The sequence below is a fragment of the Pristis pectinata genome, chromosome 20 (assembly GCF_009764475.1).
Source record: "Pristis pectinata isolate sPriPec2 chromosome 20, sPriPec2.1.pri, whole genome shotgun sequence".
Taxonomy (NCBI): domain Eukaryota; kingdom Metazoa; phylum Chordata; class Chondrichthyes; order Rhinopristiformes; family Pristidae; genus Pristis; species Pristis pectinata.
Genome location: NC_067424.1, coordinates 29,768,764 through 29,786,311, shown reverse-complemented (window position 1 = coordinate 29,786,311; position 17,548 = coordinate 29,768,764). Strand labels below are relative to the sequence as shown.

The 17,548-nt window shown below is 42.5% G+C and overlaps 1 protein-coding gene across 4 annotated transcripts in view; it reads right to left on the bottom strand.

Annotated features, from left to right (window-relative positions):
- The window catches only part of LOC127580808 (SAM pointed domain-containing Ets transcription factor), a 186,157-nt gene that overhangs the window by 4,639 nt on the left and 163,970 nt on the right, over positions 1 to 17,548 (bottom strand). For 3 of the 4 annotated variants that reach the window (XM_052034711.1, XM_052034714.1, XM_052034713.1), the window contains one exon: positions 5,061 to 5,144. In XM_052034711.1, the coding sequence (XP_051890671.1) occupies positions 5,061 to 5,144 (84 nt within the window). The remainder of the gene's footprint in view (positions 1 to 5,060; positions 5,145 to 17,548) is intronic. The other variant, XM_052034712.1, reaches the window with a different exon arrangement.

Sequence of the window (17,548 nt, the reverse complement as noted above, 5' to 3'; positions counted from 1 at the left end):
TCCACAGGTTCCTCAGTTGGTTCAACTGCCTCCATTGTTATACTTGTCTCTGACATTTTATTAATTCCTTGAACCAAAGAACTTGCATCTTCTTGGTCTATCTCACTGCTGTCCTGTGACTCTTCAACAGTAGCTGGTTTTGTATAGAAATCAAGAACAGCGTCATCATCACGTCAGTATCTTTAGATATGTTTCTTGCCATGATCATCTCATTGACATGGACATTTCTGGCTGTATTTCTAATGTCTGGCAAATACTTCTTCTGACTTTGACCACTTGCTGAGTTTCATACAAGCCTGGTGACCCCAACTCCTTCACCAAATCAGAGCTGCCTTTCTTTGCCTATGGTCATTGTGTTTCAGGTGTCACTTCTCTACTTTCTCCTCTCAGTTAGGGTGTAAGTCTTCATGTGGTCATTTGAGTGCATCTCAAAGTGCATCCGTGGACTTGCTTCAGAATTACATCTTGTTGAGTCACCTGTGCAATCTCTGTGACTCCAGCAGTATGAAAATTGTGCTTTCACTAACTAGACTTGAAGCTTCAGTGGTAACCTGGACAGTGAATCCAGTAAGCAATCACATTTTGCTTTGACAAATGATATGTAATTGTATAATCAGATGGTAACAGCAAAACTGTCCACCTTTGCATTGTGGTGGCTGCCAGCGTTGAAAAAACTGCTTTAGAACCCAGGATTACTAATTCCAATCTATGAGCTACATTGAGAACCAAGTGTCTTCCCAGCAGGAATATGTTCATACTGAAGATAATTCCCAGGACTTTCTCCTCAAATTGCATGTAATTTTATTAAGTGTACTTGTTAAGTGTACTTGAAGCAAATGCTATAGGCTTTTCATACCCATCATCCATGGTGTGGCTGATGCCGTAACTTGAAGCAGTACAGAGCACTTACCTTCTCATCATCGGGAACCAGTAAAGATTTTCTGTGCATTCTGCTGATATATTGATCAATATGATGTCAATCCAATTCCACTTCTTGTTCTTAAGAAGTTCGTCCAACAGTGTTGCATCTTTTGCTAGGTCAGGCAAGTATCTGAATAATATTGAATCATTCCCAGGGAGGTGTGAGGTTCTGAAACATTCCTTGGGTGCAGGGTAGTATTGACCTTTTCTTTAACAGGTATCAGTCCATTAACATCTTTGTACACCGCCTCTGGCTGTACGAAGGTGCACTGAAACCAATTGTATTTCACATTATGATGGTGAAGTCATTTCAGTGTTTTCTTCAAAGTACATAGATTATCCTTTACACTGGCTGTAGTGATAAGTAGATTGTCTTGGGCGTGCAGACGGTTTTTAATGCCCTGCAAAACCTTGCCCATGGTGGACTGAAAGATCCTTGGTGAGGATTTGACACTGTATGGAAGTCTGGTGCGTTGATGGTGAGGTACTTCTGACTGCCTTCACCCATGTTCAACTGTGCACAGGCGTGCAATAAATCTAATTTCATAAAATAACCTGGATCCTGCTATCTGTGCAAACAGGCCCTGTGACGTTGGGGAAGGATGTTATTAATTGTTGACTGCTTGATGTAAAGCTATCTTGTTGTGCTGTGTTGTTGTTATCCTTTCATCCACCTTATGGTTGACTATGACGCCATTTCTGTACAATTTTCTAATTTTTTTTCACTTGGCCCTCTAAGGAATAAGGAACTGGCCCTGATTTGCCGTTGACTGATTTGACACTAGGTTTAATCCATATATGTGCTTTGTATCTGGTGTTCCTGTGAAGGCATCCTCAAAGATGTCATTGAATTTGGACAGCAGAGTCTCCAAACATGACTTTGGTGTATACATGTAAGAGCTGAAGATATTCTTCCAACTGAGTTTCAAGTTTGCAAGCCATTGAGGCATACTGTGCATTGCATCTGATCCATAAGCTTCCAAACTTCTCCTGAATAAGTCTCCAAACTGACTGTGCTCTTTACTAAAGGTAGGTGACTGAACTGGTAGTCACAGGTATACTTCCTCATATGGAAACAGTCTGCAGCTGTGTAGATATGCATCACTGTTGGCTTGCTGTCAATCAGGATTGTGATCCTAAAGTCTTATTGTCTCACAATATGATTGGTTGTTGCAAAATGTTATTCCGTAGCAAAATGTTAAATTGTGCGTCATCTACAACGGTTGCAATATTGTGCAGATTCCTTCACTGTGACCTCAAACTACCTCTCTATGCCTATGTTGCATGATAAATAGCACTGATATTAGTTGCCTTGTTTTGATTTACAAGCTGCTGCTTTGTGTCCTTCTGACATGTATAGAACTCGGTCACTTTACAAGGATTATTGCATGAGTTGTTGGTCACAAGTGGAGACGGAGTCTGGGGAGGGGAATGGTAAACTCAAAAAGTAAGGCCTGATGTATCCAACACCATTGCTCAAAATCAAGTAAATTATAAGGCCACTTAGTTAACAGTGAACCATGTAATAGAATATACTTAAACTGGATTTCATCCCTCAGAATACGGCTTTCTGTGTGGAATTTAAAAACGCAGCAAGGTTACAACGTATCTGTAGTCTTTCAGGCGCAATGATATAATTACTCACTGTTTTTTTTCCATTTCCCAATTGTGTGTGTGGAACTTGTGGCTCTTTGCTTTCTCAAAATGGCTTTGGGTTGAACCAACCTTCTAATCAACCTCTGAACTACCTCTTCACATAGGAATATCTCTAATATTCAGTGGAGTTACTAAGTTAGTGAACATGCAATAGCCTTCAGGGTCAATGTCTGTGAGTAAAAATAACTTTTGCTTGTTGACTTATTGCATATTCTTAGTATTCTCAATATTGTTGTCCATGAAAATCATCTCCATCCTCTCCACATACAATATAGTTAAATTGTATGCCTTGTTAAGCACTCCAGGCTGCTTGTGCTTGAACCACCATTGCCTTTCTTATGCCATCAAGATGATGTTACAGTACTGAAGCTCCTGTGTATTTGGTGCCTTACATCCACCACGTTGCAGGCTAACACTGTCTGCCTTAATTTAGTTTTTACTTTAAAATCATTTAATGCACTTTTAAGAGGGGCTACTGCTGTCTGCAGTTTCTCTCTCCCTTTGGTAATGAGGGAGGAGGAGAAGTAGTTGAGGATTAACTCATAAGAGAGAGGAGACAGAAGTACAAAGTGAATTGGTTTAAAGAGCTCAAAATCAGACATGTTGGGGAGGTGGTCACAGAGCAGCAATAGAAACGTGTACTGTTAGCTTCTGGTGGAAAGATCAGCATTCCATTCTCCTCAGTGGAGGAAATATGGACACCTCGCTCTGGGACTTGAAGGGGCTGAGGGATGCCATTATTGATACAGAGCTTAATATCTCCAGGGTCACCACTGCCTTCAGTAACCATAAAGTTTAATAGAGCAAGCATTAAGACTTCATTACATTCTGATACAAAGAAGATTCATTATTTATATAATCATATATCTCCCCATTAAAATCAAAGAAATCAGGCAAAACAAAAGACAAGGATGTGGGTGTTAATGCCAGCTCTTTAAATAATTTCATGTACTTGCGCTAGCCCAGACTCTAACTACAATAATTTCAGTCATCTTTTTCTTAATCTGCAATATTCCATCTGCTTTTCCTTCCAAGGCACACTGATTACTGGATTAGGTTTCTGGAGATGAGTGTACAACATGAACGAGGTCCACTGACCTGTGGCACAATAAGTACCACATGAAATCATTCCACTCAATAGACCTTAGGGAGTAGGAGAGTGATGCACACATGGGTTCATTGCCATGGAGTTGAATTCCTGATCCTGGCCCTGAGATTAAAGGAAGGAATATAAATATCTCAATAAGGAGGGAAGACTAGAAGACCAACCTATCACGAGATGCCAAGTTTTGGCACTCAGCAACAACCAGTCTAAGAGAGCACTGGCAAGGACCCTAGTACAGTCTGCCTACTTCATCAGAATTCAGAGTGTGCCACAGGAAGACTGAGTACTGACAGAGTCAGCAAAATCATAAAGTGTTATTGAACCATCATTCCCAATTCCCAGCTGATGTTTTTTTTTGTAACATTGATATTGTGATGTGTTTACCTCACTTGGAAATGAACATCCTTTTATAACAATAAACCTCTCACAGACCACATCAGATGGATACAGCCCATGCAGGCTTGGTTCAGGCTCCAGCCAGAAAGGCAATAGGCTGACTTTTAGTAATTATTTGATTTTAACTGACCACCAGGTTAAATATTGCCCCATCACTTATATTTAGGAGAACATTGTGCCATTATGCTGTGTTAAGAAATGCCATGTAACTACAATAAAGAGGGTGAAACCTTGATGTAAATTCAAAAGGAGGCCATGTATTCTTGTTACAAACTCTTATATGAATCATTGAGATTTCTAGCACTGAATGAGGCCATTTGGCCCATTGTGGCTCTGCCAACCCAAAAAGGAGTACTAAGGCTGGTTGCTCTAAGCCTATGCCCATGCACCTCACGATTCAAGTCATGTTTAAACATCATGAGAGCTTTCTTTTTACCCCTCAGCCTACCTTTCAGGTAGTTCCAGACCACATCACTCCTACACAGATGTTTCAGACAAAAGATAACATTTAAATCCAATACATTTCCTACTTATGCTTCATTTTACAGAGGAAAGCCCTACCCCATTCAATGCCTGCAACACACACAGACCTTTCTAATTAGATATTCAGTGAAGATGTAGCAAATCATTGCCCTTTCCTAAAAGTATGGAATATTCCCTCATGGATAATTGTTTGGCAGATCTTTCCATTTCACAAAGACCATAAAAAAAATAAAATGGTCCTCTTTTTAATCCTTGGTAATGCCATTTCAGAGCAACCGTGCTTCTTGTTGTTGTAAGATAGTGTCACCTCTTCAAAAGAATAGGGTCTTCTACAATGCCCAGCTCTCTCTGAATTGATTAGGAACAACAGATCACTTTGGAGCTCAGATTGTTTCAGGAAGCAGGAACTCCAGTGTTAGTCAGGACCTCCCTACAAGTACATCAGGATGGGCTGGATTTAATGCAGCTATTTCTATTAATAGAAAGAGAGGTTACATACAGATGGAATGTTCAGCAGTTGAGAGGAGCATGTTACCATGATATCTGTTATCTCCAGGAGACGACTTCTCTTTCATCCAAGCAGCTAAAAACAAAAGGAAAATACTTTGCTTTAATAAACACTACTCAGCACGCAACCTCTCTTTTAATATCTGGTACTCAATATTTCTTCTCCCCATAATGTGTTTCTTAACCTCAAGATTTCAAAAGAACTTCACAGCAAATGACGTTTATTTTAAATGTAGTCACTGTTTCAGTTAGGTGACCAAAACTGCCTTTTCCTCGGCATCTCCTCTCAGTGGTAAACAGTATTGCAGTGTGTCAGTGGTCGGACAGCTATCTGTTACATAGTGTAAGCTTCTGACCAAGGCTCTAATTGTGCAGCATTCCTTGGTCTCTATCCAGACACATGGGACCGATGTTAAATCATTAACACCAGGCCTTCCCAAAAGTGTAAAAGGAGAAAGCCTTGTGCTCCCTTTGCACACCTCCTGGAGGTCATTTACAGAATAACATTTCTGCCTCTGCATTGAGCATGCTGCAGCTGGCATTGAGGAGACTCACCTGAAGGGACACAGCATGCACATGAACAGAAAAACTGTTTCCATAATGCCTCCTATTACAGATCTCAGAAACTGCCCCAAAGTTTTTCAAGTCAACTCAAATACTCCAAAGCTCAGAGACTTATGAAGTTGGAGGAAATAAGATTAACCCATAGCTGAGAGTTATAGTTTTACACCCAAGGTTAGTGACAGGGGAAAAAAATCTGATGAATCCATTTTAAAATATGCTGTGTCTAGAGCTGATGAAATTAGTGAACAAATAAAAAACTGATGAATTGCCTTAACTTATAGAAAGAGCTCATCAGTTGCTGAAGAATTAACAGTCAGACACTTACAGGAGTTAAACCATTTCATCTTCAAAAATGGATATACCTATATGTACCACAATGTGCAACTATCTCACTGTCATTCAGTATAACGGAGCCAGCACACAAACTTTGTATTGTTGGTCATTCTGGGGAATGTTGCACCAACATTGCTTTTCATTGGACTCGCCCATCAACAGGGACCCCAGCTTTGTCTCGATGATTCAGAAGATAAAGATGCATGGGATCCAGCTTGCCCATAGAAGACAGAGAGTAGGAATGGAAGGCTGCTGTCCTGGCTGGAGGTCCCTGACCAGTGGTGTTCCATAAGGATCGGTGCTGGGACCTCTATTATTTGTGATGTATATCAATGATTTGGATGAAGATGTAGATGGGTGGATTAGCAAGTTTGCAGATGACACCAAGATTGGTGGAGTTGTAGACAGTGTAAAGGACTAGTGAAAATAAAACAGTTACAGATATGGGCAGAGAAGTGACAGATGGAATTTAATCCTGGTGAGAGTGAAGTGCTGCTCTTTGGGAGGTCAAGTGAAAGGAGAAAGTATACAGTTAATAGTAGGACCCTTAATAGCATTGAGGTACAGAGGGACCTTGGGGTCCAGGTCCATAGTTCACTGAAAGTGGCTACGCAAGTGGATAAGGTGGTAAAGAAGGTGTATGGCATGCTTGCCTTCATTAGTTGGGGTGCTGACTACAAGAGTAAGGAAGTCGTGCTGCAGCTATATAAACTTCAGTCAGACCACATTTGGAGTATTATGTGCAGTTCTGGTCACCCCATTATAGGAAGGATGTGGAGAGGGTGCAGAAGAGGTTCACCAGGATGCCGCCTAGATTAGAGGGTATGAGCTATAAAGAAACGTTGGACAATCTTGGGTTGTTCTCCCTGGACTGTCAGAGGCTGAGGGGAGACCTGATAGAGGTTTTTTTAAATTATGAGAAGCATAGATAGAATCTTTTCCCCAGGGTAGAAATGACAAACACCAGAGGACATGATTTTAAGGTTAGAGGGAGGAAGTTTAAAGGGGACGTGAGGGACAAGTTTTTTATGCAGAGTGGTAGGTGCCTGGAATGGGTGACCAGGGGTAGTAATGGAAGCAGGTGGTTTGGTGGAGTTTAAGAGGCTTTTCGATAGACACATGAATATGAAGTGAATGGAGGGATATGGATGACACACAGGATGAGAAAATTTAGTATAAATTGGCATCAAGACTGGCACAACATCATGGGCTGAATAGCCTGTGCAGTCCTGTACTGTTCTATGTTCTATGTGACTTCTCTGATCACTGAATCAATTTTACAGATTTTGGTTCGATTATTTTATCAAACTAAGTATAGTTGTAATTTTATTCCGCTCATATGCTAACTAAAGCTAGCCAATACTTCTTAAAAGAGAGGGTGTTGTGGCTGGAATAGGTACCGGGACTTGTTCTGCAACTGAATCCAATCCCGGAAGGGAGGTGAAGAGTAAACCATGGAAGAGCATGAAGCCTTTTCTGATGCTGAACTGGAGCTCTTGGCAGAGGAGATAGAAAAGAGGAAAGGTATCCCGCATTCTCACTGCATGTGTGTATGGGAGGGTTGGTGCCATCAGTGCAGAAGACGGTCCGGGACACCTGATGATGGATGGTCAATGCCAGAGGTTTATTCCAAAGATCTAGAAATAAGGAGTTTAATGATATCACATGAGCAGTGAAGACATCTTCAAGTGTCAGGTCCAACCAAGCACACCTCCAGTCTCATCCAATGACTGATCCATCACACCCTTATCACTTACCTACCAACAATCCTAGAACCATGTTAAGCATCTGCTGTGGTAGATTCAGAGACACACTTCACAATTTGGATTCGTTGTTAATCACCGGCAGCACAAAAGACACCTGAAGAGATCACACAATACTCACTGTCGCACTTTCTTCCCTCTTGCAGGACAAGGTGAGCACAGCCGTTGCAGCAGGAACTAACCAGAGGGCTGCCCTGAAGCCACTATGGAAAGAGATATCACTGGGGCCATGGCCAATGGAATCCTGAACTGATTGAACATAATGGTATCCTCAAAGTCAACTCTTCCCACCAACTCCTCATTCCACACTGTCTCCTGATTTGCTGGCTACAGATGATGCAAGTGTACTGCCCTCAGTTTCACTTTTCCCCTCACCAGATTCCAACCCTTCCCATATCATACACATAAAGGCTTCACCCTGCACAGGCACCACAGAGAGTGGAAGCACAAATTTCACACTCATAGCCACCAGCCTCCAACCTGATATTCCAAAGATATTGAGGGGATGGAATAGTGTGATCTCCACATGATGAAGTATGGGGCACTCTAGAAACTAAACAGGGAGCAAAATCAGTACAGGGGTCAACTCACCAGAAGGGGAAGTTGCCCAGACATTCGGTTGTGAAAGTCCTGGATCAGGATTTTGATCAACCGCACTACAGTTAAAACTCAATGGGTACATATGCCCTCATACTTAACCCATTGGGAATCCAGCATTCAATGTAAGGTAAGATAAGATATCTTTATTAGTCACATGTACATCCAAACACACAGTGAAATGCATCTTTTTTGCATAGAGTATTCGGGGGAGGGGAGCCCGCAAGTGTCGCCACGCTACCAGCGCCAACATAGCACGCCCACAACTTCCTAACCCGTACGTCTTTGGAATGTGGGAGGAAACCAGCGCACCTGGAGGAAACCCACACAGACACGGGGAGAACGTACAAACTCCTCACAGGCAGTGGCCGGAATTGAACCCTTGTCGCTGGCGCTGTAATAGCATTACGCTAACCGCTACATTACAGTGCCTGCCCCTATGTCTGGGGCATAGAGGAATCTCACATCAAGGTGGTACAGCGAGGCACAGAGCTTGGAGCCTATCCTTTCCTGTATGGAGCCGGTGGCCAAACTTAAACCTACTTGTAGAATTAACCATGGTCAGAGCCTGATTCAGCTTCCACTGCAGCACAAGCTGTGTTGGCCCAGAGGCTCCAGCTGCTGCTACTCTGGCTGTTAAAAGAGTTTACTAAAGAGATTCCAGTGATTTATCCTCCAATTGTTGAGGTGTGGCCCAGGGAGAGAATAGTGCTGCCTGTTTGGACTACAGACCTCATGTCCTCTCAAAGGCAAGCAGCACTTGTGCAGTCTGTCAGAGACTTGCTGATCCCTGTCAACCAGTTGACCCAGGCTGCAGTGAGCAGTACCTGTACGTTACTGCCTGAAGTCTAGTGCTCTGAGCTCAGAGTGGTCCAGGCCACTTTTAGTCTCCCCCTCTGAACATTACAGCCTTGCACCTATTGGAGTGGCACGTCTTAGAAACACCAGGTCAGACAGACACACAAAGACAGGCACTAAATGAATAACTGATTGGTCAGCCTCTGCCAACTCTAGTGGTTCCTTAAGTGAGTGATTCATTTGAGTAGAGAGTGGAGAGTGAAGATTAGTTATACAGTTAGAGAGTCATACAGCACAGAAGCAGACTCTTTGGTCCATTGAGTCTGAGCTGACCATCAATAACCACCAAAACTAATCTTACACTAACTCCATTTTATTCACCCCATATTCTCATCAACTCCCCCCAAATTCTACCACTCACCTACACACTAGGGGCAATTTAAAGTGGTCAATTAACCTACCAACCTGCACATGTTTGAGATTAGTTTCCAACAGACTTTTCTGGGGAGATGATTTTCAGAGTTGTCACCAGTCACTTCCTAAAGGCTCCATCACAATATCCCACCCCGCCACCTCCAACTGCAATTTTCTCAGTTGCAATATTTTTATAACTAATTGATGAAAGTGTTGTGGTGTAGCAGTTAGCGTAACGCTATTACAGCGCCAGCGACCCGGGTTCAATTCCAGCCGCTGTCTGTAAGAAGTTTGTACGTTCTCCCCGTGACTGCGTGGGTTTCCTCCGGGTGCTCCGGTTTCCTCCCACATTCCAAAGACGTACAGGTTAGGAAGTTGTGGGCATGCTATGTTGGCGCCGGAAGCGTGGCGACACTTGCGGGCTGCCCCCAGAACACTCTACGCAAAAGATACATTTCACAGTGTGTTTCGATGTACATGTGACTAATAAAGATATCTTATCATATCTTATCAAAAAGCATCTTTTTTTTAAATTGTCCCTGTGATGTTTCTCCCAGGCTACTGACTGCAGTTTCTATGGGGTTATTCTTGAATTCCTGCAGAGTTGGTAACTCTGGGAAGATTTGAAAAGATCTACAAGTGTGTGTAAATCCAGGAACTGTGGAAATCACCAATTAGTTTATTGTTTTGGGGCTGAAATTAGGGCAGCAAAATGGCAGAGTGGTTGGTACTGTTTCTCACAACTCCAGGGATCTGGATTTGATCCTGATCTCAGGTGCATCAGTCCAAGGAGGCAGCACTATTCTCTCTGTGACCAACATGGGTTTCCTCTGAGTGCTCAGCTTTCTTCCCACTAACCAAAGACATGTGGGTCAGTTAACTGCCTAGTATAAATTACTCCTTGCAGAAGGTTAGTGGAAGTAAACGTCAAAGGGAAGTTGATGGGCGTGTGTGACAGAATAAGTTGCAGGCTACAGGGATACTGTATAAGGGAAATGGGGGTGGAATTACGGGATTGTTTCCTGGGAGCCAACATGGATGTGATGAGCTGAATGATCTCCTTCAATGTATAACATCGTTTTAAGTATAGGACTTACTTATTCATTTCCAAACTGCTTACTGACAAGGTTAAGGAAATCCACAGAAATCGACCACACGTGATGTGGATTGCATGACTTTTTCAAAGAAAATCTCCCAATTGCGTCGGGCGTTTCAATGACAGTCTTTGAATGAATATCTACTGCTCTATTGAGAAGTAGCTCGCTCCGACTTGTGCAAGACAGCTCATGTTGCGCAACAATTCCCAAAAAAGCATCGCTCACTAAGCTCTTCACAATGCCTGACGCAGAGTTGCTCTCATTGCCTGAGGTAATGTTATACACTTTTGACAGTGTCATGTTTCTTGAATTATCCATTTTGATTGCCTGTTCTTTGCTACAGTTCAAGAACCATAAGTAGTGTTACGATCCTTGAGACCGCTCTGTCGTTAAGTAAAATCAGACCCAAACAATAGTGTGAAGACCAGTTTCACACTGGATCCCAAATCCGTAGCACAATAGAGAATCACAGAGAGGTACAGATGGGAACAGGCCCTATGTCCCACCAAGTCCATGCCAACCTATTTGCACTAATCCTACATTATTCCCATTTTTTTTATTCTCCCCACATTCTAATCATCTCCTCCCTACACAATAGGGGCAACTTACGGTGGTCAGTAATCCTCCCAACCCTCATGTCTTTGGAATGTGGGAGGAAGTCAGAGTACCAGGAGGAAACCCACACAGTCATAGGAAGAACATGCAAACTCCACACAGACGGCCTCTAAGGTTAGGATTGAAACCGAGTCACTGATGCTGTGAGGCAGCGACCCTACTAGCTGCACCACTGCACCTCCCTCCAATATGTTTTGTATCCAAGAATCTCATAGAATCATACAACATGGAAGCAGGCTCGTCAGTCCACAGTGTCTGCCCCGAGCATCTGTAGGACTCTGGAGCCAACAAATCCACTGATTTGCAACATTCTGCATAAAAAAATCTCTCCTCATCTCATCTCTCACTGGCTGACTCCTTAACCTGATACCATGGCCCCTTGTTCTACAGTGTCCAGCTGGAGGAAACAGCTTCTATCTATCTGCCCCACTGGTCAGAATCTCTCATTCACTTCTTGCTCTTATAAATTCCAGTGAGCATTTGCCAACATCATTGAAGTTCTGCTCATAGAGCAACTCCTTCATCCCTGGAATCAATCTGAGGATCTACATGACATTTGACTCCAAGCCAGTCCAAGACCAGTACATTCAATGATAAAAAACGCCACAATATTCCAGATGAATTCTGAACGAAGCCTATACAATTTCAGGAGGACTTGCTTACTTCTCCACTTCAACCATTGACAATAAAGCCAACATACTATTTGCCTTCGAATTGTCAGTGTGCCTGAAAAAAGGACATGGTAGCATTGGACACATCCAAAGGAGATTCACCAGGCTAGTTCTCGGATGAGAGGATTATCCTATCAAGAGAGGCTGGACAGTTTGGGTCAGTATTCCTTGGAGTTGAGAAGAATAAGTGGTAATTTTATTCAAATGCATAAGATCCTAAGAGGGCTTCACAGGGTAGGTATTGAGATGTTTTCACTAGTGAGACAGTCACAAACAAGGGGACATAGTTACACAATAAGGGGCCAGTCATTTCAAACTAGGGTGTGTAGAAATTTCTTCTCCCTTAGGGTAGTGAGTCTCTGGAATTCTCTGCTCCTGAGGGTGGTGGATGCCAAATCATCAGATATTTTTAAGGTGAAGATAGATATTTGAAAGATTGAGGAATTGAGGGCTATGGGGAAAAGACGCTGACACCAGCACAGATCGGCCATGATCATATTGAACGGTGGGGCAGGCTTGAGGGGCCTGGTGCTCTTCTCCTGCTCCTCTTTTCTCACGTTCTTGTACCAGCGTGTTTACTTCCTGTGTCTCAAGATCCTCCTGTACACAAACATTTATTGGTTTCTCACCATTTAATAAATATTCTGCTTTTCCTTTCTTCCCATAGAAGGACACAATTTCACAGTTTCTTATATCCACCCCCTTCTTGTCCTCTCACTTCCCTTTGCAGAGACTAGTCATTCTCCTCAAACCTGACTTTTCCCACCTTGCTACAATACAGAAGGAGGCTATGTGGCTCATCAGGTCCATGCCCACTTTCAGCAAAGCAGTGACGTCGATTCCATTCCCCCTCTCCCTATTGCCCTGTAGTCCTCCAACCTATTTGCCTTCAATCCCCCTTTGAAACTTTTGCCACTTAACTAAATCAAAGAGTAATTTATAGTAGCCGATTAGCCTACCACCATGCCTTTGGAATATAGGAGAAAACTAGAGTTCCCAATAGAATCCCCTTCAGCTGCAGGGAGAACGTGCAAAATCCATGCAAACAGCACCTTAGGTCGGCATTGAACCCGGGTCTCTGGAGCTCTGAGTGCTGACTGCTGTGTTGAGCTTTGCAACAGTTGAGTCTCACCCCCAGCTTGATAATTTTCCTCACAGAACCCAGTGTAAAGTTACTTGCACTTCCTGGTGTGAGGTTGTTCATGCAGCACTGCTGGACAGCTGCAGAGTGCTCTGTGTAAATTTATTCACATTGTCTCCTGTAAAGTTGCTCACACTGCTTAGTGCAAAGTTGCAAGTATTTCACAGTGAGATTGGAAAGTTACACAGAATGCTGGCTGCAAAGCAGCTCACACTCCCTTGGTTTAAAGTTGGCTCACACTCTGTGGTGTTAAGAGTCATGGAGAGATAAAGCACTGAAACAGCCCCATTGGCCCACGAAGTCCCGCCGACCATCAACAACCTGTTTAAGCCAATGCTACCTTAATGTCCTGTTTTATTCTCCCCATATTTTCATCAACTCCCTCCAGATTCTACCACTCACCTACACACTGGGGTCAATCAATCTACCGATCTGCACGTCTTTGGAATGTGGGAGGAGACCGGAGCACCCAGAGGAAACTCACTTGGTGACAGAGAGAACATGCAAACTCCACACAGACAGAACCCAAGGTCAGAATTGAACCTGGGTCTCTGCCGCTGTGAGGTAGCGGCTCTACTAGCTGCATCATTGTGTCACCCAAGATGCATGTTGTTTACATTCCCTGGTATAAAGTCAACTACCTTCCTTCAGGAGTATTTGAAAATTCCTTACGATATCTGGCATTTACTCATTCATATTCCCTTGTGTAAAGGTAGTCACAATGCCTGATGTAAAGTTGTTCACACTTCCTAGTACAAAATTGCTCACTTTCCTTGAGCACATTCTTTCATGCAGTAGCATAGCGGTTAGCATAACGCTATTACAACGCCAGCGACCCGGGTTCAATTCCGACCGCTGTCTGTAAGGAGTTTGTACATTCTCCCCATGTCTGCATGGGTTTCCTCTGGGTGCTCCGGTTTCCTCCCACATTCCAAAGACGTACAGGTTAGGAAGTTGTGGGCATGCTATGTTGGTGCTGGAAGTGTGGCGACACTTGTGGGCTGCCCCCAGAACACTCTACACGAAAGATGCATTTCACTGTGTGTTTCAATGTACATGTGACTAATAAAGATATATTACCTTATGCTCCTCCTCATAAATTTCAAAGTGCAATATAAATACAAAAATAATTATCTGTATAATACCACCAACTTTTCAGCAACCTGGGAATCTATAAACAGAATTTATAAACACTTTTGCAGTTATTTCTAGTGTAAAGTTGCTTATACTGCTGCAATTTCTGACAAGGTGCGGAAGGTGATCAACTGCACGGTCTGCTGGATCCAGTGCCAGCTTCATCAGTGAATGAGAGGTCATCTCGCGCCATCAGTTCTCACTGTGGTAGCTTGATTTATAAAACAATGGAGTGGTCAATTTGACTCTCTGAGTGATGCCAACCCTGTGAACTGTACCCCATTACACACAGCACTTTAGATCATTCAGTGCCATTTTCTACCAAAATGCATTATGTTTTGATGAAATAATTTTTAAAAAAACACAATTCTTCCTATTCAACACAAATGCGTGGGAACCAGTACAGCTCAGCTCACTATCCAAGACTCATCTCATTGAAGCCCAACACCAGTACAATGGAACTTCAGTCCAAATCAAAGGAAAGAATTGTAAGAATGAAGAATTGTGGTATGAGTTTATAATAATAGATATTTGTAAAGGCCGTGTCATTAACAATGCAGATTATTGCAGAAAAGGTTAACAGATGACGGTAACAATTGCAATCACCACCAATAATAATGAAGAGATTAGAATACAATGACAGAGATTTGTGCGAACTTGCAATAATGAGGAGAGGAACGTGAGGCTCTTTTCACTGAAAATGAATGGGAAAAGAACAGTTGGGATCAGCAAATAGGGACAAGTATTTCAGTTGGTTGTTGAACTAGAGTTTGTGAAAATGCAACCATTACAGGAAGAGTTAAAGGGGAATGTGATTTCCTTTTACTGATGAGGGGTTGATGAGCAAATGCAGCTAGATGTGGTGAAGATGTGGAGATGGAGATGGCCATCTCCATCCCTCCCTCCCCACCTGGCTCCATCTGCCCGTCAACCCCTCCTCACCTTGTTCCACCTGGTGCTTGCCAGCTCCTGCCTCATCCCTCCACCCCCTCCCCCACACCTCTTTATACTGGCCATCTCCCCTTTACACTCTCAGTCCCAATGAAGGGTCTCAACGCGAAACATCGACTATGCCTATGCCTCCACAGATGCTGCCTGACCCGTTGAGTTCCTCCAGCAGTTTGGTTTTTGGTTTATAAAAGGAGCACTTTAATTTGGATCAAAAACGAGCATTTAGGAGGATTTTTTAAACTATGTGTTTGTTGTCCTTGTCAATTCTCAAATCTAACCTTCAGCTTCCTTTATCATTAGTATTAATTGTTTAGTTTGCAGATCTCCATTTATAATGACATAAGAATATAAGAAATAAGAGCAAGAGTAGACCAGCCAGCCCTTCAAGCCTGTTCTGCTAATTATCAAGATTGTGGCTGATCTCAGCATCATTTACCAGCATGATCACCATATCCCTTGATTTCCTTAAGATCCAGAAGTCTATCAGTCTCTGATTTGAATGAACTCAATAACTGAGCTTCCACAGGCCCCAGGGGCAGACAATTCTAAAGGTTCATCACCATTTGAATGAGGAATTCTTTCCTCATCTCATTCCGAATTGACAGATCAGGGGCCCAAGCACCAATCCCTGCGGTACCGCACTAGTCACAACCATACAACCTGAGAACAATCCTTTCATTCCCACACTTTGCTTCCTGTCTGATACACAATTCTAGATCCACGTCAGTACAGACTCACAATTCCACAAGCTCGAACCTTGTTGGCCAACTTCCTTCATCAAAAGCTTTTCAAAAGTCCAAATACACCACATTTACTGGTTGTCCGTCATCTATTCTACGTGTCACATGCTCAAAGAACTCCAGTGGATTAGTCAAACATGATTTACCTACCCTTAATCCATTTTGACTATGATCAATCCGATTATGCCTTTCAAGGTGTTCTGTAATTTCATTATCAATTTCAGCATTTTCCCTCTCACTGACATTAGGTTAACAGAAGTTCCCAGTCTGCTCTCCATCTCCTTTCTTAAACGGGGTTGGGGAGGGGGGCGATTTTATCACAGTTTTTATCCTCCAATTCACAGGAACGATTCCAGAATCAGTAGAACTCTGCAAGATGACAGTCAGAGCATCCATTATCTCTAAAGCCACTTGCTTCAAAATTCTGGAACTCTGGGGTGCAAATCAACAGGTCTATTTGCGATTTATCAGCTTTCAAGCTCACCAACTTCCCTGGATCTTTTTTGAGTTACTTCAGTTCCTCATTCTCACTTGATTCTCCACTATATCCTACAGGTTTTGTACGTTCTTCTTCCAGAAACAAAGGAAATGTGTAATTTCTCGGCAAATTTCTCATTTCCTTTTACAAATCCTCTTGTCTCAGTTTGAAGGAGGTCCTCATTTGGTCTCACTGTTCTTTTTTTTTCTCTTTCCCTGTCTATAAAAGATGTTACTGTCCATTTTTACATTTCTCAACAACCAACTATCACATTCTAACTTGGATTGCTTTGTCAATTTCTTGGTTCTCCTTTGCTGAGTTCTAAAATACTCCCAATCTTCAGGCTTACTGCTATTTCTGGCAACTTTTAAAACCTCTTCCTTTGATGTAATACCATCCTTAATTTCCCTTGACCGCCATGGTTGAATCATTGTTCCTATTGGATTTTTTTTGCCTTAAAACATATTTCTTTCGCATTATTTCTTTAAATATTAACCATCACCTAAGCACCATCATACCTTTTAATGAGTTCTCCCAATCAACCACAGTACTTTCATAGTCTCCTTTGTTTCGATGTAAGACCCTAGTTTTGGATTGAACTACATCTCTTCCAACTCAGTGTCAAACTTTATCATATTATGGTCATTCTTCCCCATAGGCCCTTTTACAAGATCTTATCAAGTCTTCCTCACTGAACAAAAGAAGATCTAAGATAACCTTTTCCCTGGTAGGTTCCTCAACTGATTGATCCAGAAAAGCACCTTGTATACACTCCATGAATTATCTTCCTTCTTATTACAGCAAAATAGATTCATTCAACCTATATGTAAGTTAACATCTCCTATGCTTGCTCTAATACCCTGTTACATGCATTTCTAATTTCCTAATTAGTGCCATACCCAATATTACAATATGAAATAACTATAAGCTCCACCAGCATTGGAAAAAGAGCTTTCTGTTAATACTGGATCACTGCAAACTACTGTACATTAGGTACCATCCAGCAAAGGAGCAGAGTGCCCTAGTTATACTAAGCTCTCAGATGCTTATACGTAACATGAGCAATGGAGCAACGGATTGACTGTGGCTGCAACTAACCCAGGCAATGAAACCTAAACTACCTTGTGAAAGGAGCCTGATGTGACGTATATCACAGATGGTATTGTTTGACCATTCACAGCCCC